We start from the raw sequence: 24,901 nt of genomic DNA, 5'->3' as shown, positions 1-24,901 counted from the left end.
GGCGGACGGGGGGATCCGGTGGGCAGGCGGACGGGGGGATCCGGGGAGCGGGCAGACGGGGGGATCCGGGGAGCGGGCAGACGGGGGGATCCGGGGAGCGGGCAGACGGGGGGATCCGGGGAGCGGGCAGACGGGGGGATCCGGGGAGCGGGCAGACGGGGGGATCCGGGGAGCGGGCAGACGGGGGGATCCGGGGAGCGGGCAGACAGGGGGGATCCGGGGGGCGGGCAGACAGGGGGATCGTGGGGGGGGCAGACAGGGGGGATCCGGGGTGCAGGCAGACAGGGGGATCGGAGTGGGGGGCAGTCAAGGGTATCGTGGGGGGGGCAGACAGGGGGATCGGGGGAGGGGGAATACAGGGGGATGGGGGGCAGACAGGGGGATCGGGGGAGGGGGATGGGGGGCAGACAGGGGGATGGGGGGGCAGACAGGGGGATCGGGGGAGGGGGATGGGGGGCAGACAGGGGGATCGGGGGAGGGGGATGGGGGGGCAGACAGGGGGATCGGGGGAGGGGGGCAGACAAGGGCTGAGCTGCGTGTGTGTGTGTTGCGAACCGGGCTGATTGATCCCGGCCCCATGGGTTGGACTCTGGCTCCGGGACCCGCACAATCTGGCCGCACATTCCCCCCCGCTGTCCCGGGGTTACAAACACAGCTCCGCAACTTTGCTGCTAAATGTCTCCTCGGGCTCGGCGCTGGGAATTCACTCAGTGACTGGGAGAGGGGGGGGGGGGGGAACAAGATTGACATTAAAAATAACAATGAGTTTACCTTTGGGCAGCTTCTCAGCTCCAAACACTGGGGGATGAATAATGTATCCGCAGAGACACACACAGAGAGACACAGACACACACACACTCAGAGACAGAGAGTCACAGAGATTCACTCACTCAGAAGCTGCACTGTGCACCGAGTCGCCTCTCACTGAACTCACTCTCAGCATTGACTAAAATGGACATCAGGGCTCGCCGGGAGCGCGCTCTCACATCGCCGGGAGCGCGCGCTAACGGGCGCGTGCGCCCGCGCGCCCCCGTAACCCCTCGCCGTGCACAGGCGCGCCCCCGCAGCAGGACCAGGCAGAGGGAGTTCCACTGAACCATTTAAAGTTTATTTATTTGTCACAAGTATGCTTACATTAACACTGCAATGAAGTTACTGTTAAAATCCCCGAGTTGCCACACTCCTGTTCGGGTACACAGAGGGAGCATTCAGCATGGCCAATGTATCCAACCAGCACGTCTTTTGGATTGTGGGAGGAAAGCGGAGCACCCGGAGGAAACCCATGCAGACCCATGCAGATACGGGAGAACATGCAGAGTCCGCACAGTGACCCAAGCCAGGAATCGAACCCGGGTCCCTGACGCTCTGAGACAAAAGAGCTAACCCCTGTGCCATCCTAAGAATCCCTACAGTGCTGAAGGAGGCCATTCAGCCCATCAAGTCTGTACCGATGGAGCATCTTACCCAGGCCCTCTCCCCCTAACCCCACATATTTACCCAAGTTTCCCCCTCACCTACACATCTTGGAAGAAGGGGTATCTTCTTCTATTGCTGTCCTGGGCGAGAGACCACCTTAAGAAGATCATCCAAGAGCAATTTCAAACATTGACCTTTCCTTCGCATCAAAATTATAAGCTTTGTGTTTTCCATAACAAAATATGATTCACCATGTTTAACGTTGGAAATAAAATGTATTTTAACTAGCGCCTGTAAGTTTTGTATTCACGGGAGAATGGGATAGGGGTTGGAGTTTAGTCATGTTAATTTGTAAATCATTAATGATATAACAGCCATGGGGCATGACACCTCCAAGTTTTGGTCACTGTGATCTGCTTATTGTTTTCTTGTTTAGTGCTAAGTAAACATTAGCTCAAATATTTGAGTTCTGTAAAGGGTCATTCAGACTCAAAATGTTTTTCTCTCTCCACAGATGCTGTCAGACTTGCTGAGTCTATCCAGCATTTTCTATTCTCATTATATAAATATTAGCAGGACAGGCTTTTGGTACATATAAGGAAATCATCCAAGCTGGAGTGTAGCTCGACTCAACCTTGAGAATTTATCATAGAATAAAAGCATAGAATCTCTTCAGTGCAGAAGGAGGCCGCTCAGCCCATTGAGTCTGCACCGACAACATTTCCACCCAGGCCCTATCCCCATAACCCCATGTATTTACCCTATCCCCCTGACACTAAGGGGCAATTTAGCATGGCCAATCCACCTAGCCCAGTTAGCAACATACACACATAGCTAGCTCAGCCCCTGGGGTGGCACAGTGGTTAGCACTGCTGCCTCACAGCACCAGGGACCCAGGTTCAAGTCCGGCCTCGGGTCACTGTCTGCGTAGAGCTTGCACATTCTCCCCGTGTCTGCGTGGGTTTCCTCCGGGTGCTCTGGTTTCCTCCCACAGTCCAAAGATATGCAGGTTAGGTTGATGGGCCATGCTAAATTGACTCTAGTGCCGGGGACTAGCAGGGTAAATATGTGGGGTTACGGGAATGGGGCCTATGTGGGATTGTGGTCGGTGCAAACTCAATGGGCTGAATGGCCCTCTTCTGCACTGTAGGGATTCTATGATAACCCGCACATCTTTGGAGTGTGGGAAGAAACTGCAGCACCTGGAGGAAACCCACACAGACACAGGGAGAACGTGCAAACTCCACACAGTCACCCAAACCCTAAATTGAACCTGGTTCCCTGGCGCTGTAAGGCAGCAGTGTAAACCACTGTGCCACCGTGCCGTCCTTTTAATCAGCAAAGCTTTGGATAATCACTTTATAACACCTTCACTTCATTGCGGAACACTAATGGAAAATCTTTGTAGGGATGTGTGTGTTATCTCTGCAGAGATTACAAGGTACATTATTAGGAAAACCTGATTTATAATAACCCGACTGGTATACAACAGGAACAGATATCCCTGCAGGATAGCTATTTGTTTGTGCTCGATTAGGTATCTCCCGACATTAAGAATGCACATAAGTGGCTTTGATTTCATTAACACTGGGACATATGGCAACATTTATTGCAACCTGGCTGGGATTGCTTTAAGCAAATATCCATCTGCTGCAAACAAACATTTTGTTCCTGGCACCAGCAGCTCCACAAATAAACAGCACCTGATTCCCACTGAAGCAGCCGGTGGCTGAGGGGAAGCATACAACAGCGGTGATTGTAACCAGGTAGCAGTTATATGGAGCTGGGGACCAACCAGCAGGGTTGTTCCTAAAACAAAGGCACAATAAATCTTTAAACCTTGCAATTGGATTTAGGCACAGCCGTCCAGTATTTACTATATCTTATTCCACAGCCTTTAGCAATTACTCTGATCAAAGCCCAGTTAAATAAAAAAAACAGAAAATGCTGCAAAATCTCAGCAGGTCTGGAAGCATCTGTAGGAAGAGGGTAGAACCAATTTTTCAGAGTCAGGATGCTTTGGTTTGATTTGATTTGATTTGATTTGATTTATTATTGTCACATGTATTAACATACAATGAAAAGTATTGTTTCTTGTGTGCTATACAGACAAAACATACCGTTCATAGAGAAGGAAATGAGAGAGTGCAGAATGTAGTGTTACAGTCATAGCTAGAGTGTAGAGAAAGATCAACTTAATGCAAGGTAAGTCCATTCAAAAGTCTGACAGCAGCAGAGAAGAAGCTGTTCTGGTTGGTACGTGACCTCAGACTTTTGTATCTTTTTCACGATGGAAGTAGGTGGAAGAGAGAATGTCAGGGGTGCATGGGGTCCTTAATTATGCTGCCTGCTTTGCCGAGGCAGCGGGAAGTGTAGACAGAGTCAATGGATGGGAGGCTGGTTTGCGTGATGGATTGGGCTACATTCACGACCCTTTGTAGTTCCTTGTGGTCTTAGACAGAGCAGGAGCCATACCAAACTGTGATACAACCAGAAAGAATGCTTTCTATAGTGCATCTGTAAAAGTTGGTGAGAGTCGTAGCTGACATGCCAAATTTCCTCAGTCTTCTGAGAAAGTAGAGGCATTGGTGGGCTTTCTGCTGTCGGACCGGCTGATAGTTTCCAGCATTTTCTGTTTTTATTGCAGATATCAGCATCCGCAGTAATTTGCTTAAAACCCAGTTAAAAGTCCATTGTCAAAATGCTGACAGAGTTGAATGATTTAAAACAAGGTCAGCGTAAGTTCATTTCAATTCAGTGAACACTTATGTGGAACATTGCCAGCACTTGATAAAAAAATGTGATTTCAATAAGAGGAAACAAAATGTTGACCCTGCCGCTATTTAGTTCTTCTTATAAAATAAGAATGTAACATATTGGAAACTCTCAGTGTGTATTTGCAGCATCTGTAAAGGGAGAACATGGAGTAAGCTTTTCAGATTAGAGGATATTTCAGATTTCCAGAATGCGCTCCTGTTATCTTTATCGTAATGGTGAAAGTTACAGGGACAAAGTGAAGCTCATTCAACCACAGAATTCCTCAGTAAATTGTGATTTATTAAGGATGCACTCTGGTTTAATAAGAGGTCTATATTTGAAGTGATATCCATTTAGAGATGCTTTATACTTGCTTTCAGTTGCAATTACAGGCCAGATTAGTCTCATGCAAAGCAATCCTGCAGCAAGAAGCATCAGTTAGGCACAAGGTTTCAAGTATACTCTAAACATACATTTTCGACTTCCTAATTTTAGAAATAAAGAACAAAGAAGATTACAGCACAAGAACAGGCCCTTCCACCCTCCAACCCTGCACCGATCATGCTTCCCTACCCTTCCGGGGACCATATCCCTCCATTCCCAACCTATTCATGTATTTGTCATGGCGCCTCTGTCCTGTTACATTGTAAGATCAAATATTAATGATATGTTGCATTAGCAGAAAAGCTACAAGAATGAATAAAGCACAAATTTTAGTCGGTCCATTGAAATGTAAAAATACAAGAAGGATAAAATGTAAAATCCCCAAAGACAAAAGGAGGAAACTCCTTCAGAAATCATCTTCTTACTGTGACCTCCCTGAGAGATTATGCCCAGATATAGGAGTAGCATTTCAATCTTGGATCAACTTGGTCTTTAGGAGGAGTTGCTGAAGGGAAAAGAGTTGTTTAGCACCTAAGTGGAAACTGATATTTTTGGAGCAAATTGAATATTTGCAGGAATTCCATTTGAAGTCGGAGGTGATAATGTGGAAGATGTTTAGCTGCTGAACCTTGAATGCAAATCAGACAGACCCGTTCCCACATGTTACCTCCATACCCAAGTTTGTTTCAATCAAGTGTCTACGCAATTCCATTTTGAAATCATTGGTCGTCTCTGCTTCGACCAGCCTCATGGGCAGTGGGTTCCAGGTCATTAACACATCTTCCTCATGCTCCTCCTGCATCCCTCCCTAAAACCTCAAATCTGTGTCCCCTAGTCCTTGTACTATCAGCCAATGGGAACAGATTTTCTATGCCTACCTTATTGAAACCTGTCATAATCTTATACACCTATGTGTGGCTAGTTTATAAATTCCATTTCTTAAACATATAATCTTTACCTTGCATCAATTTTAATGTTGAAAAGATGTTATGCAAGGACCAGAAACTAGATGGAATGCGCTGATGCTTAGCGATGCTGGGGTTAGGTAATGGGAGTTAGCTGCACTAAGGGATGGCTCTTCTGATTGAAGCTGGATGGGAACATGGTAATAGGCAGCATCTAATGGGCAGAATTTTATGGATGGTGGGCTCTCCCATGCGGCCATTGAAAATGTCGTTGTCGAATTTGCCCTCACTCAGGAGAAGTGTTCATTGGCTTGAGCTGGGTCTTCCAACTCCATTTGGGATGAAAATCCCACTTCTGACATGTGCTGATCAAATGATTGGTTAAACTGTGGCCAGGTTAGGGGCGGGTGGTGGGAAAGCCATTCACAGAATTTTATGCTACCCCACCCCTCCACCTGCAAACCCACCGAGAGTGTACCATAAAATTCTGCCCAATATCATTCAATTGAAATCAGTTTAAATAGTGAAGCTAGATCCACTATATTGTCCCTCCCTCTGAGCTTAATGCACTTCACGGTAGCAAAGTGGTTAGCCCTGCTGCCTCACAGCACCAGGGACCTGGGTTCGATTCCCGGGATGGGTCACTGTCTGCACATTCTCCCCGTGTCTGCGTGGGTTTCCTCCGGGTGCTCCTATTTCCTCCCACAGTCTGAAAAGACGTGCTGGTTAAGTGCGTTGGCCATGCTAAATTTTCCCTCAGTGTACCCGAACAGGCGCCGGAGTGTGATGACTAGGGGATTTTCACAGTAACTTCGTTGCATTGTTAATGTAAGCCTACTTGTGACACTAATAAATAAACTTTAAACTTCTGGAACTTCACCGCAGAAAAAAAGCCACAATAGAAATGTACTCGGTAGCTGGCCTTTTATATTAAATCAGATTCACATATGCACGCTTTACAAACTATATATAGCTTGAATTTAATAGTGGCACTCAATCCTGAGTAAAGAATTTCAACTTTGTCCTCTAACTTTTCTTCATGTCATTTTGATAAGTTCTTAAGCAGAAACTGATACAATATTCCTTCAGTGCAGCTGACTGAATGGTGCAAGGCACATAATGGGAACTGGTGGAGACTCCCACACGCTCAGACTGTTAACTCCATATTCAACTCATAATTACCGTCCGGGTCAAAATATCAGGTTCAAACCCAGGCTTTTGGGAGAGGTTAAGACCATAAGAAAAATCTTCCATTAGCGTATTAAAAGACACAAATGACAAATTGATCAATGTCCTTATTTTATGGTGAAATGCGTTATTGGTTATTTTGTATATTTGCTTGAAAGGTTATTTTGGGATGCTTGAAATTTCTGCTCCTAAGAAAGAAATGGCAAAAAAAAGTCAGAAATAACCTGAACAATTTATGGGAAACAACCAGCCAGATTGCATAATTACAACAATGAGTACATGAGCAAAATCCATTATAAATAGAGACATAAGAACTTTTTACTGGAAAAAGTATAATTAAAAACATGACAACTGGAAGTCAAGTGGTGCAAACAAAAATGTTTGCTCACATATGTATATTTTTGATGTGCAATGTAATGTCAGATATATCTCAGCTGATAGCTCTCTTTCCTCTTAGGCAGAAGATTGTGGGTTTGGATTGTAAGGGTTCCATCGTACTTATTTAAAGAAAGACAGGGGAATTAAATCTGATGCTCTCACCAGTATTTATCCCTGAATCAATATCACAAAAGCAAATTATCTGGTCATTATCACATTGCTGTTTGTGGGAGTTTATTGCATGGTAAAATGGTTGCTGTGTTTCCTACATTACAACAGTGACTATGCTTTAAAATGATTTAATTGTCTGTAAAGCATCCTGTGGACCATCCTGTGATCATGAAAGGTGCAACGTAAATATGAGGGTTTTTCTTAAATCCAGTCAAGGGATTTTTAAGGTCCAGGTTTGTCCCCTAATGGGCAATGTAATGCATATGGACAAGGAAAATCACGAAATAGTTTAACTAAATGAGTTCATTTTAATCTTCAGAGTTAAGTATAGTAGACATGATCTCAACCTGCTTCCCTGGAATGTGTAAAGGATTCAAAACTTAATAATTGCAAACAATATTAAGGCATTAAAGTCTTCTGAAAGCTGCTAACAAACATATCACATTTAGAGCCCTGAAGGAATCGAATGATGAAGTAGATGAGATTGTGGTTACTATTTCTATAAATTCAGCTGTACCTCTGGGCTGGAAAATGGTTAATTTAGTCCCATAACTAAAAAAAGAGTGAAGCCTGAATTGGGTAGTATAGATCAATTAGTCTGACATCCATTGGGGAAATTCTGGAGAGTCTTTTATAAGATTACATCAATATTCATCCAAAGAGGATTGATGTCATAAGGGTGATTCCACCTCACCACTCTGCTGGAATTATTTGAGAAGGTGACTATGTTAGAATAAAGTATTCTGTGTGTACGATATGCTTGAACTTTCAGAAGGCATTTGATGTCATTCCATCTACAGTACACAGGAAAATAATATCAACAAATTAAGCATTTGCAGTTGACCTTTGCTAAATAGAAAATACATCCACATACCTTCTGAAGTGTAATTACATTTGGAAAACTTAAATAAGTTTATTTTAACTGTTGTCTGGAAGAAGTTTATTCTGTTTGTATGGTTGTTTGCATGTTTATGTGCAATGTAAGCAGTACAATAATGTACACATTAAAGGCAACAAAAATATCTTCTAATTGCCCTGATGACCTTACAGAACATAGATAGAATTCCAAATATTTTGAAGATGATTATTATTTTATATATTACTATATTGTATTTAAATTTGTAAATTCTAGGCAGACAAAAGTTAGAAGATACAAGCTTGAAGACGCAATTATCTTTTCCATGCTTCTTTGTGATTTTAAAAGTTAGCCAGCTGCAGTATGGCGTTTCCTAAGCTTAATATGGTTATGCCTCAGGATGACATTAATTAAGTGTAAGGTTCTGGATGAAACATAAGCCAACCAAATAGCACTTTGTCTTGAGATGCTCCATCAGGCCTTTTAACCTAGTTTGATTCTGAATTCTGTGCTTGAAGGCCTTTAATAAGTAACGGGAGGCTCTTAAACAGAAAGTGCTGGAAAATCTCAGCAAGTCTGACAGCATCTGTGGGGAGGGAATAGAGCCAACAATTTGAGTCTAGATGACCCTTTGTCAGCTCTGATGAAGGTTCATCCAGACTCGAAACATTGGCTCTATTCTCTCCCCACAGATGCTGTCAGATCTGATGAGATTTTCCAGCATTTTCTGTTTTTGTTTCAGATTCCAGCATCCACAGTGTTTTGCTTTTAGATAAAGGAAGCCTCTTGTCTTGTTTAGTTCAGTCAGTTGGACCATATCCCAGGTCACTCTAACAAGACCACAGTCTGTTAGCACTGAGGCATTTATTTACATTAAAACTCTTCATAAGACTCAAATTGATAATGTCATCTCAAAATGATTTCTATTCTCTGGTTCATTAAACAATCTATATATGCTTAAAGTTTTATCCTATATTTTTGATTTCATCTGCTTAATTTACTCACTTTTGTTATCATAAATGATTCATAGTTTAGCCTGAATTATCTAGTCAATCTGTGTCATATTACCCAGTGCTAAAAGAGTAGATTGTTGCTCATGATGTATCCCATTCACCAATGTTTCTGTTCATAAGAAATGTCAACCTGGTATGAAAGCTACTTCTTTACAGTTTTTTTTAGTGTATTTTCATATGCACTTTTTCCCTTTGGTGAATAGTGGAGGGAGGGTTACTGAGTTGATTATCAACCCATTGAACCATGCTATAAATGTTCCTTCCATGGCCAACAAGTTTTGGTGTTGGACTTTGAGCTTGGAGCTTCTGGTCCAGAGTAGGGACACTACCACTGTGGCACAAGACTTCACCTTTTACAGTGATGACAAATGTGTTGGGTGGTGGCCCAAATTGTATTAGTTCCTTTCAAGCGTAAGGCCATTACCTAAATGTAGAGATTAAATTCTGAAGACAATTTGGTAGTGCGGTTGGTTAGTATTTTCACTCGCACAAGTTGGGTTTGAATCCTGCTGAAGGTAATAGGATGAACATCTTTGCTGATTTTAAGGCTCCTATGTAAAATATGATTGGGAAATCTTAATCCAGTTCCCAATAGGCAGCAGTAATTGGTTAACAGTCTATTGTAGGGAATGGAAAGTTTATGCTACTCTCGTGGGAGATATTTCTTTGATGTTAAGGCTAAAAGCCATTTATGCAGACTGAGAGAAGGTACATTTACTCTGCAGCTAGCTGTAGAAATTCTGACCTAGGAGTGCTTCATTCTGACATCCTTCACCTTGAAGAGCATAAAAATTCATCATGAAGAAAACTAGTACTCAAATTTCAAGGTCAGCACTTGTCAAGAAAGATTATTGATTAGATTAGACAGTGACCCAAACTGCAGATTCATGCAATTCGATACAGAAACATGTATTTCATCCACTGATACACAGCTTTTATATCATTTCAATAACATGTTGAATAATATAATTGATTGAACTTCATTTCAGAGTTACTTAGTGCCAAGTGTAGGCCATGTAAGGAACTGTAATATTTTTGACTGAATAATTGTACTTTTAAGTGAAATGTGTTGTTGAAGTTTGTGAAAGCTTTTCAACCCAGAGGTGAGCATCAGTGGGTCAGATGAAACACAGAATTCTGTTGGCTGCATATGCTGTGCATTGCAAAGACCAAAACGCTTTTCAAACTCAAGTTAACCTGTTAACATTTGTAGGCTATTTTCATTACAAACAGAATCACTGGTAAATAAAACACCTTCAAACTATTCATGGAATGTTTTGCAAAAAAAACACAAATGTTGTAAAGTTGAACCAAAACCAATAAATATACAAGCTTCAAAGGCATATTTTGATTTAATATAAAGTTAGAACTTTGGTGAAATTTCATGAACCTGAATAACGAAATGCTATTTTGACAAAATATAATTAAGAGCCAAAATGTCTGTTTAGCTAATGTAAGTGTTTTGAAAACTGAATGACATAAACTGAGATTGATTGATAATGTCAGGGTTTGCTTTCTTTTGAAATGTAGGATAACCTAACTGCACTAAAGGTTTATATTTTATCAGATAAAATCTGCTTTGAATTCTTCAAGTAGCAGTTTGTAAGGAGCCAATAATTTCAGGGACTCATTGTTCAATTTAACTTGAAATGTGCATGTGACCAGAAAAGAAGGCTGCTGTTATATTTACCGGACAAGATCTTGAACATTCCCGCAGCATTAAAATTACTGAAGACAGATTTAACTGATGCTCACCTTCAAGGCAGTCTCGAATATCATAATGTGAACACAGAACTGGATATCTGATTGGACAAATGCAGCTTAAAGATGAATTAATAGGACAGCACAATGTTGACAATGAAAGATCTTGCCCGCCTTGGTATAAAATTCATTGCAAAGAGTGATTTTATCCTGAAATGGGGAAGTCATGTCAACTGCTGAACAATTGGCAGGGATTTGGATGATTGTATGTATGATTCCTTGAAATGTATTTGCAACTAATGAGTGTATTGTCAACATGGACATTGTGTTGCTCACATTTGATAAAGACATTAGTGTTTAATTTGAGCGTTGCGTGCTGCCTCCATTGTTTCTCACAGTCCTCATGCCTGAACCTGTCAGGGCTAGAAAATTACTTCTTACAGCCAAAGACCCAAAGAAAATTCCAGTGGATACTAATACAAACACAACATTTGGCAGATGGCGGAAAAATGAAATAAAAACAGAAAATGCTGGAAAGCTGGTTAAGCAGGATCAGTGGAGAGCAAAACAATGTTAGCGTTTCAGGTTGTGCTGAAAAGGGACAGATCTGAGATGTTGATTCTGTTTCTCTTTCCATAAATACTGCCTGACTGAAAGTTTATTTATTAGTGTCACAAATAGGCTTGCATTAACGCTGCAATGAAGTTACTGTGAAAATCCCCTAATCGCCACACTCTGGAGCCTGCCCGCGTTCACTGAGGGAGAATTTAGCATGGCCAATGCACCTAACCAGCACATCTCTCAGACTTGTGGGAGGAAACCAGAGCACCTGGAGGAAACCCACGCCGACACGGGGAGAACATGCAGACTCCACACAGGCAGTGACCCAAGCCGGGAATCGAACCCGGGTCCCTGGTGCTGCAAGGCAGCAGTGCTAACCTGTGCCACCATGCCGCCATTTCCCATGTTTTCTGTTTTTATTCCAGTGAGTATAACTTTTTCCCCAATTGAACAAATACATTATGCTTTCATCAGTGCCTTAGTGAAAGTTAGCCTCTGTCTGATCAGCAAAATAAATTCTGACATTTCATAATATTTCTCCTATGAAAGGGCTGTTTTGGGCATAAAGATACAAGCATAAAATGACTACAGTTTTATCATAAGGTACAGGTCAACACACAATCTGCATTGGTACTTTGGCTAACTGATTAGAGTTTTTTTTAGGTGACTGTAATAGCCAGCTGAACAAAGTATAAATCTCATTTCAGTATTGGAATCAGGCTCCTGCCCTTACTTACTAGACAAATTCTTAATTTTCTTTGACGAGTCAGAAGTGTGATACTGGTGATCATGGGCCTTGAGCAGTCAAACAAGCAGTTCTTGAAGGAGACATTAAAAACTGCACAGGAAGATGCCAAAACGTAGAGAATTTTTTTTTGTGGAGTCAGATGGAGCAGGTGTACTCCTTCTGGCTTTGCAAAATGACCCTGGGGTGCTGTTGGCCCATTCTTCAATCAAAGATTTTTTGATCCATTTCATTGAAGCTGTGTCATGGCTCAGTACTGTATTTCACTGGATCACCCAGTTGTCACTCTTTCTCAACCATCAGCATTCTTTATCCCTCTTCACTGGCCTGAAAGGGAAATCCTCCACAACAAAAATTAGCTGGGCTTCCTTTTTCATTCTGCAACACCTGATGATTCTCTGTAAAGCCCATGATTGCCCAGAACATCAACACTGCTCCTGTATCTAAAGTAGTTCTACCACTTCTCTCATATTTCTGGATACAATAAAAGGTTTAGCAACTATTAGGATGGAGGTGAGGAGACATTTCTTCACCTAAAGAGTGGTGAGCCTGTGGAATTTATTACCACAGGAAGTAGTTGATGCCAAAACGTTGAATGCATTCAAGAGGCGGCTGGATATAGCACTTGGAGCGAATGGGATCAAAGGTTATGGGGAAAAAGCAGGATTAGGCTATTGAGTTGGATGATCAGCCATGATCTTAATAAATGGCGGAGCACGCTCGAAGGGCCAAATGTCCTCCTGTCTTCTATGTTTCTATATAACTTGCTTTAAAAATGTTAAATTCTGAATGATATCCTTTCTTGCCTCACTGTTAATGGTACTATGATATCCAGTTGGGTGGAGAACTGGTTAGTGATGCTGAATGAAGCCAACAGCATGGGTTCAATTCCCATACCAGCTGAAGTTATTCATGAAGGTCCCACCTTCTCAATCTTACCCCTTGCCTAAGGTGTGGTGATCCTCAGGTTAAATCAGCATCAGTCAGCCTATGGTCATCTGGGACTATGGAGACTTTATCCTTTATTCAGTGTTGTTGTTCATAGAATCATAGAATCCCTACAGTGCAGAAGGAGGACATTCATCCCTTTTAAATCTGCACCCACCACAATTCCACCCAGGCCCTATACCCGTAACCCCTCATTTTTACCCTGCTAATCCCCCTGACAGTAGGGTGAATTTAGCATGGCCAATCAACCTAACCCTAAACCTTTGGACTGCGGGAGGAAACCGGAGCACCCAGAGGAAACCCACACAGACACGGGGAGAATGCGCAAACTCCACACAGACAGTGACCTGATGCCGGAATTGAACCTGGGTCCCTGGAGCTGTGAGGCAGCACTGTGCCACCATGCTGTTCCTATTATATCATCCTACATACTTTTACAAATGCACTGCATACCCTACAACTTTTACAGATGCACTATAAAAAACATTCTTTCTGGTTGTATCACAGCTTGGTATGGCTCCTGCTCTGCCCAAGACCGTAAGACGCTACAAAGGGTTGTGAACGAAGCCCAGTCCATCATGCAAACCAGCCTCTCATCCATTCATTCTGTCTACATTTCCTGCTGCCTGCATAATGAAGGACCCCATGCACCCAGGGCATACTCTCTTCCACCTACTTCTATTGGAAAAAAGTTACAAAAGTCTGAGGTCACAAACCAACCAACTCAAGAACAATCCTGCTGCTATCTGACTTTTGGATGGACCTACCTTATATTAAGTTGATCTTTCTCTACACCCTAGCTATGACTGTAACATATTTTGCACTCTCTTCTTTCCTTCTCCTCTATGTATTCTATGAACGGTATATTTTGGCTATAAAGCGTGCAAGAAACAATACTTTTCACTGTATCCCAACACATGTGACAATAATCAATCCGATACATAATCATTTTGGTATTGAAACCAAGAGCTGTGGGCACATTCATTATTCTGAGTCATTCCTCCCCAGGACTTTCGAACTGTGGATTACATTTCCTGCCCTCCATCTTTTCCTTTTACCCCATTTTCAGGTCTTTGAGACTTCAGGCTAGCAACCTTGATAGCTAATTCCTGATGCATAAACCTCCCTTACTGTCACCATAAACTTTGTTCTTTCACCTTGGTCTTTCAATTTAAAAAAAAATGTCCCTGGGCAAGTTGACCTCAGTCATCCCTGGAGATTTAATGCAGCAGTACTCCACATGAACTCCAGAACCCAGCCACGAAACCTATTTGCTCTTTGGCTACGAATATCATTGTAGCTTCCAAAAGAAAATCTATCCCCTAAGGCTTCGGGAAATAGGACATTTAATTGCTTTGTGTTTTTAGGTAACTGGGAGATGGATGGCAGGCTTAGCTGATGGTTCTCTGCTGCAGCTAAAAGCATGAATGATTTTGAATAGAAGAGTGATCATATTTCAGTAGATACTCGACACTGGAGTCATTATTTTCACTGGGAATTTTCACAGTAACTTCATTGCAGTGTTAATTGCAGTCTTGTATAGCACGCAAGAATCAATACTTTTCACTGCATACTAATACATGTGATAATAATAAATCAAATCAAATCAAATGTAAGCCTATTTATGACACCAATAAATAAACTTTTAAAAACTTATATTGTTTGTTATGTAATAATATGTCCTACCGGCAAACATTTATAATCCTACGCTGGAATTCTTAGGCAAAAACAGAAAATGCTGGAAAATCTCAGCAGGTCTGACAGCATCTGTGGAGAGAGAATCGAGCCAAGGTTTCGAGTCAGGATGACCCTTCGTCAGAGCTAAAAGCCTGTTTTCTTTCCTGTTTTTGTTTCAGATTCCAGCATTCGCAGTATTTTGCTTTTCTCTGGAATTCTTAGGGATTGATGTAACATTATCCCAAATACCTTTAAGGCTTATCTTTATTGAACAGCAACCAGCGGGAAAGTGCCAATTACATCCATTACTTTGAAAGTCTCTGTCACCATTTATTGGTGCATTGTATTACAAAGAAACCGAATATCCTGCCTCTGTCGTTCATAGCCAATGCAATTATCGATAGCAACTGAACAATGTCTATTCGTAAAGGAAACTGCACTTGCTCCACTGTTGTGTGTATGTATCCAGCGCTGATCTCTCAAGACAAGGTTAGAAAATCCGCAGTTTCAGTATTGGTTGTGGGGCGGGGCGGGGGGGGGGGGGGGGGGGGCACTTTCATTATAGATATGGGAAGAACAAAATAGGAACAGGAAGCTAAGTCCTTTATTGATCTGCTTGCTGCCCTGAAAATCCAAAGCCCCCCTTTATCTGTCAGCTCGCAAGGCCGGTCCTTCTGCAGGCAAGTTCCCTTTCATTCTCCTGTAACTCTGTCCAGCCTCGCCACCCCCCCCAGTCTTCTATCGGGGTAGGGATCATGTTGTTAAAGGCACACAGGTAAACGCCACCCCACAGCAGAGAAGTCCCAGGGTGAGAGTCCGCAGGCATGGGGAACTGTTTTGCTGGTTTCTGACATCACAGCAATGGCACAGAGCAGCTGGGAGCAGCGACATCAAAGGATTTGGAAAGCTCAGCTTGTCGGAATGTGTTTCCTCTTTAGCAGATCTCATCCACAGAATATCTCATCCACAGAATATCTCATCCATAGAGAATAAAAGTCAGTCAAGAAAGGAGCTGAAGTATTGTACAAGGAGGGAGCATTTTCTTTCTGAATGTGGGTGAATCAAAGCAGAATCCCGAGTTGGCAAACTGCACCGATTAAAGCGAATTGGCATTTGGAGATCCCCGCCGGGGGATAAATGCAGACCCCGACCGAGTGCTGAAAGGGAAAGCACGCGGCTGCATTTGCCCCCTTACATATTCCACAAGAACCCCACACAGAATCCGCCCCCAGCTCTAACCAATTCCGCCCCACTTGCAGAGCAGGAGCCCCGGAGTAGGAACACCCAGTGCAGAATCACCCAGTGCAGGAGCCCCCAGTGCAGGAATCCCCCCCCCCCCTCAGTGCAGCAACCCCTCCCCACCCCCAGTGTAGGAACCCCCAATGCAGGATCCCCCTGTGCAAGATCCCCCAGTGCAGGATCCCGAGTGCAGGATCCCTCAGGGCAGGATCCCCCAGTGCAGGAGCCATCAGTGCAGGAACCCCCCAATGCAGGAGCCCCCAGTGCAGGAGCCCCCAGTGCAGGATCCCCAAATGCAGGAGCCCCAGTGTAGGAACCCCCAATGCAGGAGCCCCCAGTGCAGGATCCCCCAGTGCAGGATCCCCCAGTGCAGGAACCACCCCCCCCCCCTCCCCCAGGACAGGATTTCCCAGTGCAGGATCTCCCAGTGCACGTTCCCCCAGTGCAGGATCCCCCAGTGCAGGATCCCCCAGTGCAGGATCCCCCAGCGCTGGAGGGCGCAGGTTCCGGGGCTTCCTCCGGGGGAAGGCGGCTCACGGCTTCAGGTTCCTGGGGTTCCTCTCGGAGAGCTCGCCCACAGGCACCGCCAGGTGGTAGAAACTGGGCAGCCGGATATCATAACGGAATCCATTGCTGATGTAGACTTTGTCGTTTAAGGAGTACAGTTTGTCGGCGATATCTTTCCCAATTAAGACGGAAAAGAGTCGGGAAATGCGGCGGTGCTGGGCGAATAACAGGTAGAGTTTCTTCCTTCTCCAGGCGGCGAAGCGGCAGCTGGTCTCGGCTGTGAGAGTTACCTGGAGAGGGGGTAAAGAGGGTGAGGCAACACGTCCACTGCCACCGAGAGAGTCAAACAAGAACTGCTCCCACAATCTGATCACCTAGCCCTGGACACATCTCAGCACACCAATCACCCAAATACACACATATATATAAAAGACACAATTATCAGAGCCAAGAGTCTAAATTTAAATAGTCAACCAATAACCAGTGGAGCAGCGAAACTATTCTGTAAACGAATGGTTTGAAAGCAAGCCGGCAGAGGGGAAGGAAATTCTTCCATTTGTACTGAGTCATTGCAAATTTCCTTGGAGGAACACCAACTGCTCTTCGAATAAGGGAGTTCCAGGGTTAAGGCTTTGAAGATCTTTGCTAACATCTCTGCTGAGTGGCAGAGGGCAGCCCGTTTAGGAGTGGGAGGTTTCACCAATTCTTCCTGAAGTGCAAAATGGGGACTAAATTATTGAGACTGGAGGACGGACAGAGTGGCTGTTAACCGGGGAAACACACAGATTGGGAAAGCGCGTGTGTCTCAGGCCATTCGCAAATATAGTGCCTTTTAAGGGGCGTCTGGACAAATACATAAATAGGACGGAAATATGCTCCCCGGATCCTGCACTGGGGGATCCTTAGTTCACTTTAAGCAGCATGGTCGGTGCAGGTTTGGAGGGCCAAATGACTTGTTCCTGTACTGTAATCTGTTAAAAAAATAGACGGGAATGTAAAAAGTAATGTTCCATTTGTTTGGTAGAAATTTTATGTGGTTCCTACCTCATCGGGTTTTCAGCTTGCACTGAGTGTACAAGGAAAGGCACAAAGGGAATGACTGGGGTCTTGCAGTATTGTCAAGTCCATTTTAAAATAATCGGAAATAGTCTCATTTTGTGCTCACGGACCTGCTTGGTTTATAAAGTGTACCCTGCTCCGAAAGAATGGCATATGCATAAAGTATTCTCGAGTTCTGGCTTTACCTGGAAGATGCCTTCCTCTGACGGTCTGAGTGAGTCCCACTCCGGGGAATCCAGAAATTGATAGGGGTAGATGTAATGTAAAAACTCCCCATCCACCGTCACCCGAATCCTGCCAGCAAATGAGAGAGATAGAGTGAGACCAAGCAGACATGGTTACTGAAGCACTGAGTGTGTTAGCAATCGGAAATAAACAGCAAGCTGGGAAACGCTGGGAATCCTCCGACAGGCAGCTCTATGAACGGAGAAACAGCGTTTGAGTCGTGACTGAAGGTGTGAACCTTAACGCTGTCCCTCTCTGAGATACTTCCTGACCTGCTGAGGATTCCCAGTGTTTTCTGCTATTGTACTATCAGCCTCTGGCCAGTATCATAACAGATAGGTAACGCATCTAAACAAGAGGTTATTAACATCTTAACGTGGATGAAAGGAACAACTAGCTAACAACCAGTGTACCTGAGGCGGCTGCTTAATACTCTTAGAGAGCTGCGATTTGATATTTATCAGAAGTCCATTCATCTGCAATGCATTCGCTTCTAAAAACAAAACGTAACGAAAAAAAATCGAATTTACACCTATGGTAAAATTGGGGCGGCACAACTGCTGCCTCATAGCGCCTGGGACCCGGGTTTAATTCCCGGCTTTGGTCACTGTCAATGCAGACTCTGCACGTTCTCTCCGTGTCTGCGTGGGTTTCCTCCGGGTACCCCGGTTTCCTCCCACAGTCCAAAGATATGCGGGTTAGGTAGATTGGCCATGCTAAAATTGACCCTTAGAGTCAGGGGGACTAGAACATAGAACAGTGCAGCACAGAACAGGCCCTTCGGCCCACGATGTTGTGCCGAGCTTTATCTGAAAAGGGTAGTAGGGTAAATGTGTGGGGCTACAGGGATAGGAACTGGGTGGGATTGTGATCGGTACAGACTCGATGGACTGAATGGCTTCCTTCTGCACTGTAAGGATTCTATGATTCTAAGTATTCTGATTGAATCACAACTCCCAATAATCTGAGACGTCACATTCCATGTAACCACTTTGTTTTCCTTCATGTACACTCTGTTAAATTGAAGCTGGCAGGAACTGTGTAGTGCGCAACCCTCCTCCCCCAACACATACACACAGGTACACACACAAACCAACACACAAAGGTACACACACAGGTACACATACTAGCCACACGCACATGTAGACACACACTAGCCACACACACACAAAGGGACACATACAGATACACACAGGTACACACACTAGACACATACGCAGAAGACATGGAAGCATACTAGCCACATGCACACTAGCCCCCCCCCCCCCCCAACACACACACAGGTACACACACTAGCCACATATACACACAGGTAAGCACACTAGCCACATGCACACACACACACAGGTACACACACTAGCCTCACACATACACACAGGTACACAGCTTTGACAAAGGGTCATCTGGACTCGAAACGTCAGCTCTTTTCTCTCCTTACAGATGCTGCCAGACCTGCCGAGATTTTCCAGCATTTTCTCTTTTGGACACAGGTACACACACTAGCCATCTACACACATAGGTAAGCACACTTGTCACACACACACACACACACAGACAGAGTTATGCACACCAGCCACACATACTAGCCACACACACACAGATTCACATACATACAGATACATGCATACGGGTACACATGCATACAGGTATACACACACATACATACAGGTATACACACACATACAGGTACACACATATACAGGTATACACACACTCATACAGGGTACACGCACACATACAAGTATATACACACACAGACAGATGCGAACCTCCCAGACAAGAGGAGTGAAAGCCTTTCGATGGGAGTTTTGCCCTCCATGGCGTAGCAGTGATCCTTCTCCAAAGAGACCACGTTACAACAAGTGACGATCTTCTTGTAGATGGTCAGAGGGATTTCCAGCGGCTGGAAGAGAGCACCATACAGATTCTGTAAATCCTCCTGGAAGGAGACACTCCGGAGCTGGTAGGCGACATGGATGATCTGCATGGCGGAGATGGCCAGCAGCGCGAAGTTCCAGGAGAAGATATCGGCGGCGCACACGTCTGTCCACGCCCAGATTGAAGTGCAGAGGAAGCCACAGGACAGGAACAGGTTGATGTAGAGGAGGCCGACCAGCCCACTGCCGCCCATGTAAGCCAAGGTGAAGAAGATGTTGGCCAGGTGGTAGATGGAGCCTTCCACGTCCTGTTTCCAGCCGCTGCAGGCTGGGTGCCCATACAGCAAGGTCTCCCACAAAGTTGTGTTGTCGCTCTCCATCCCGGGGCGATCAGCTCTGTGCTGGAGTCAGACACAGCACAGCTCCGGGGAGGAGATTGGAGGAGTGGGAATTCAATTCACCCCCCCAAAAAAATGATCCATCACTTCCCGGTTACCGACAACACTTTCCACCTTGCTGCATTATTTTTTCCCCCATGTTTTATTTCACAAATAGAAATAAAACGCCGGCTCGGAGGAGCGGCTCAGCGAGTCCCTGTGCCGGTACATCCGTGTGTTGTGGAAGTAACATGTGCTCCAGTCACTCACAGCTGGGGCCAGGATTATAGCGGGTCCTAGTGACCATCCAGCCCAGACTGAACTCTGTGGTCCATTAGCTGGGCATCCTGTTTTAGCCCAGCACTTATCTTTTTTTTTGCTGCAGAGATGACAAACAGGAATTAAAGAGCGAGGCAGCCCCAGAGGACACCGGCACTGCAGCCCTTGTTAAACAATGTGGAGAGGTAAGGCAAGGTTTCCTTTTTTGACGGATGCTGAGCGAAGACTGTAAAAAGATAAATAATGAAGGGAGAGTGTTTGGAGATTCCCTGGTCTGACCTTTCAGTAACAACATGAATCCGGGAATACTTTCCGGGAGAAAGTGGATAATTAGCCAAACAGGGTAAAAGGAACAGAAAGTAGGAGGAAGAGGAGAGAGTCCGTTCAAGGGAGTGGGGATGAATTCCCTCTGTCCTGGAACATTCCGGGAAGAGCATCAATCACTGTTTCTGAGTATCAACATTAAAATGAATGAGTGACTTTTCACAACTCAGGTTAAAGTGCACTTTCCTGGGACTGCCGGACAGAGAGACATACTCCCAATTATCTCCCATTTCCCCAGTGAGACTCCCAGGAGTTGTGCTAACTGGCACAGAGGTTAGTACTGCTGCCTCACAGTGCCAGGGACCCGGGTTCGATTCCCTGCTTTGGATCACTGTCTGTGTGGAGTTTGCACGTTCTCCCCATGCCTGCGTGGGTTTCCCCCGGGTGCTCCAGTTTCCTCCCACAGTCCGAAAGATGTGCTGGTTAGGTACATTGGCCATGCTAAATTCTCCCTCAGTGTACCCGAACAGGTGCCAGAGTGTGACGACTAGGGGATTTTCACAGTAAATTGCAGTGTTAATGTAAGCCTACTTGTGACACTAATAAATAAATTTTAACCGTGGGAAAGCTAGGATTCAAGGACAGGAGAAAGTCCCAAAACAGTTCTCGTGGGTGCCTCTGATCTGTGCTTGATGCAACTGTCTTCCGCTACCTACACTCCAGTGTTGTTAAAGTCCGACATTTCAAATCATGAGCCCTTTTGAGGACACTACATTCATCCTCTATGCGGGGAGGTGGTGGTGTGCTGGTATCTGTCTCTGGACCACTCATGGGGGCTGGGGTTCCTACCTCACCAGGGCAGATGGTGGAATTGAATCCAATAAAAATCTGAAATGAAAGTTCTAAGTCTCCATGAAACCATTGTCAATAAACCTAAATGGTTTGCTACTGTCCCTTTCGTGTTCTGCCCTCCTTATCTATTCTGACCTACACACGACTTCAGTCCACAAAAACATGGTCGCCTCGCAAGCCACTCAGACCGCCAGAAGGCAGAGCACCAACACCTTCTCAAGGGCAGTTGGGGAAGGGCAATAAATGCTGGCTTGTGCATCGATGCCCGCATCCCATGAACGAAAACAAAGAAAGCTCTACCTGAATATCACACCAGGTACACACTTGGTGTGGATCGTCAGTGTGCTCTGAGATACCCTCTGCTAACCAGGTGGCAGCCTAGCCACTCCATTCCTTCCCATGGGTCAGAACCTGCCTGCATCAGGGTAGCCAGAGAAAGTCAACCTGGTCAAGCAACCAGTGAACATATCTTCTCCATTTGACACACCTTCACCACACAGGTTCTTTGCAGTGATCCAATATTTACAAGTGATTGTTTTTTCCCATCTCCAGCTTAGACACCAGAATGACTTACAATATTCATCCTCTCAGGCCCCAATGTAATGATAAACAGCATTAGAATTGATGGCATGACCTTCACTACCTTGTACTTTTGGTATTGTGCAAGCTTTAAGTAAGAAAGGTTTTGTCTGAAAAAAGTGCATTAAGGGATGTTCAGGGTTAAAGCTAGATTTAGCAGCAGCATTAATCATTTTATATATAGCGAGATATATGAACTGCCCTGTTACTGTATTAAAAATAGTTCCAAATAAATATCTCGTGTTACTGCTATCACAGCTGCAGACAACATGTGAAAATACAACCCAACCGGTTTTCAAGCGACAGTCAGCGGCCTGATTCACCATAATGCTACAGTTCTGGGGTTAGACACGGATAGAAAGTGTGATTCAACTCTTCATAGAATGGTTATAGCACAGAAGGAGGCCATCCGGCCCAAAGTGGCTGTGCTGGCTGTCCGAAGGAGCAATTCAGTAGAGGCCCTCCCTCACCTCTCCCCTTGACTCTGCACATTCTTCCTTTTCAGATAATAATCCAATACCCTCCTGAATGCTTCAATTAACTCTGCTCCTTATACACTCTCAGGCAGTGAATTCCAGATCCTAACCATTCACTCTGTGAAAGTTTTCCCTTATGCCACCATTACTTCTTTAGCCCATAATCTTGAATCTGTTCCCCCTGGTTCTGAACCCTTGCACAGTTTCTCCTCATCTACTCTGTCCAGACCCATCATGATTTTCGAATACCTCTATCAAATCTCCTTTCAACCTTCTCTTCTCCAAGGTAAACAGTTCCAGCTTTTTCAGCTTCTCTGCTGTTTGGCCATTCGCACCTTCTATTCTCTCTATGGACTGCCATTAGCACCTCTTAGCCTTTCCCCTTGTTTTTGTGGCTATGACACATCTTTCATTCCCTCATCCTACAGTATAAATATCTCCCACTTTCTATGCAATTTAGCTTTGACAAAGGGTCATCGGGACTCAAAATGTCAGCTTTTTGCTCTCCTTACAGATGCTGCCAGACCTGCTGAGATTTTCAATCTACCTATGCTACTTGTCCCTGGAACCATTCTCATGAATCTTTGCTGCTCTCTCTCTACTGCATTCACATTCTTCTTAAAGTTTGGTGCCCAGGACTGGACTCAATATTGCAATATTCCAGTTGAAACCAAACCAGTGTTTTACACAAGTTTAACATAACTTCTTTATTGTCACTTTTCCAAACTTCTTTTAGTGGTGGCTGAGGTGGACGGTGGTGAGAGAGTCATTGGCTGAGAATTTAAAAATGACAAATGACAAAAATGCAACTGAGGATCATAGCAACTGCACTAGCATGAGTAATTCGGCACAGCTGGCTAGCATGAAATTCAGTACTATTTTGGGGGAGCCGATGGCCTAGTGGTATTATTGCTAGACAACTGGTCCAGAAACGTGGTGAATGTTCTGGGGACCCAGGTTCAAATCCCGCCATGGCAGATGATAAAAAATATAAAAATATTTGAATTATGAATGTCCTTTAGGGAAGGAAATCTGTCGTCCTTACCTGATCTGGCTTAAATGTGACTCCAGAGCCAGAGCAATGTGGTTGACTCTCAACTGCCCTCGGGCAGCTAGGGTTGGGCAACAAATGCTGGCCAGCCAGTGACGCCCATGTTCCATGGATGAATAATAAAAAACAATTCGTTGCCTGTGCATCTGCACCAATAAAGTGACATTAAACAAGCAACAGATGGTAATATTGAAATAGAGGATCCCAAAGGTAAAGAGATCAACTGAAACAGACGGGGCATTGTGTCTTGGTAGAATGGCAGCACAGTGGCAAGCAATGTTGCCTCACAGTGCCAGGATCCAGGTTCAATTCCCGGCTTAGGAGTCTGTGCGGAGTTTGCACATTCTCCCTGTGTCTGTGTGGGTTTCCTCCGGGTTCTCTGGTTTTCTCCCACAGTCCAAGGATGTGTGGGTTAGGTGGATTGGCTATGCTAAATTGCCCCTTAGTGTCAGGGAGACTAGCTAGGGTAAATGCATGGGATTACGGGGATAGGGCCTGGGTGAGATTGTGGTCGGTGCAGACTCGATGGGCCGAATGGCCTCCTTCTGCACTGTAGGATTCTATGATCTGTAAGAAGTAACAATGTAAGCAAACACAACTACCAATATGTACACAGCAAGATCATTGAAGTAGCAGATGAGGTAAAAGGGCAACTATTCTTGGTGGTACCTGCCAATTAATAAATGTTGGCCAGAATACTGGTTAGCTCAGCTTTGAGGAGTGTTCGGTAATCTTTTACATCCTCGTGAAGAGATAGGAAAGGTCTCAGTTTAACATTCCAGCCGTCAGCCCTTCAACAAATTGGTTCATCTAACATTTTAGTGGAGTCAAGCTTGAACTCTCTGAGTCAGAGCATAGAGTGTTCCTAATCAGATTTAATCTAAAATTAAGACTTAGCTTTCTGCCCTAAGTACAACATGGGTAAATTGTTGGAAATAATTGAAACAGCTTAGGATGAACTATGAAAATTTATACCACAATGACTGATCACAAGATCCAGAATAGTTGATCATTCATATTGAGTCACACTGCTGTAAAAATGGGGATTTCTGCTTCCATTTGCATTGTTGAGTTACAATTTGGAGTAGCAAGAAATTAAATTGTGAATGTGTGATCCCTTTGTCATCTCTTTTGGGGTTTTCCTAAATTCATTTGAAAGCCCCACTGGCTATAGGAAGCTAGTACTTCCTGGCTGGTAGTCCAGATAAGTTAATTGTTTAAATATCTAGTTACGCTGGTGAAGAAGTCGTGGAGAGCTCATACTAGAGATTATGCACTCCATGGAAACTTTGGGTGCTGCTATGATCCTTTTGATTTGAGGTGCCTCTAAATGTAAATTTAGAGGCATTTGCAATACTGTGTGAGGAGTCAAATGGAAATGATAATGCCAGGACTAACCAGTTTCCTCGCCAGACT

The 24,901-nt window shown here is 44.4% G+C and overlaps 1 protein-coding gene across 1 annotated transcript in view; it reads right to left on the bottom strand.

Moving 5' to 3' along the window:
• Positions 1–20,239, bottom strand: part of popdc1 (popeye domain cAMP effector 1) — a 57,602-nt gene extending 37,363 nt beyond the window's left edge. The window contains exons 1-3 of the mRNA XM_078213500.1: positions 19,500–20,239; positions 17,691–17,799; positions 16,474–16,736 (exon numbers count right to left, since the gene is read on the bottom strand). Coding sequence (XP_078069626.1) covers positions 16,474–16,736; positions 17,691–17,799; positions 19,500–19,987 — 860 coding nt within the window. The 5' untranslated portion in view covers positions 19,988–20,239. The remainder of the gene's footprint in view (positions 1–16,473; positions 16,737–17,690; positions 17,800–19,499) is intronic.
• Positions 20,240–24,901: the final 4,662 nt, after the last annotated feature.

Source organism: Mustelus asterias, chromosome 5 (assembly GCF_964213995.1).
Source record: "Mustelus asterias chromosome 5, sMusAst1.hap1.1, whole genome shotgun sequence".
Classification (NCBI taxonomy): domain Eukaryota; kingdom Metazoa; phylum Chordata; class Chondrichthyes; order Carcharhiniformes; family Triakidae; genus Mustelus; species Mustelus asterias.
This window is presented reverse-complemented; position numbering and strand designations above follow the sequence as displayed.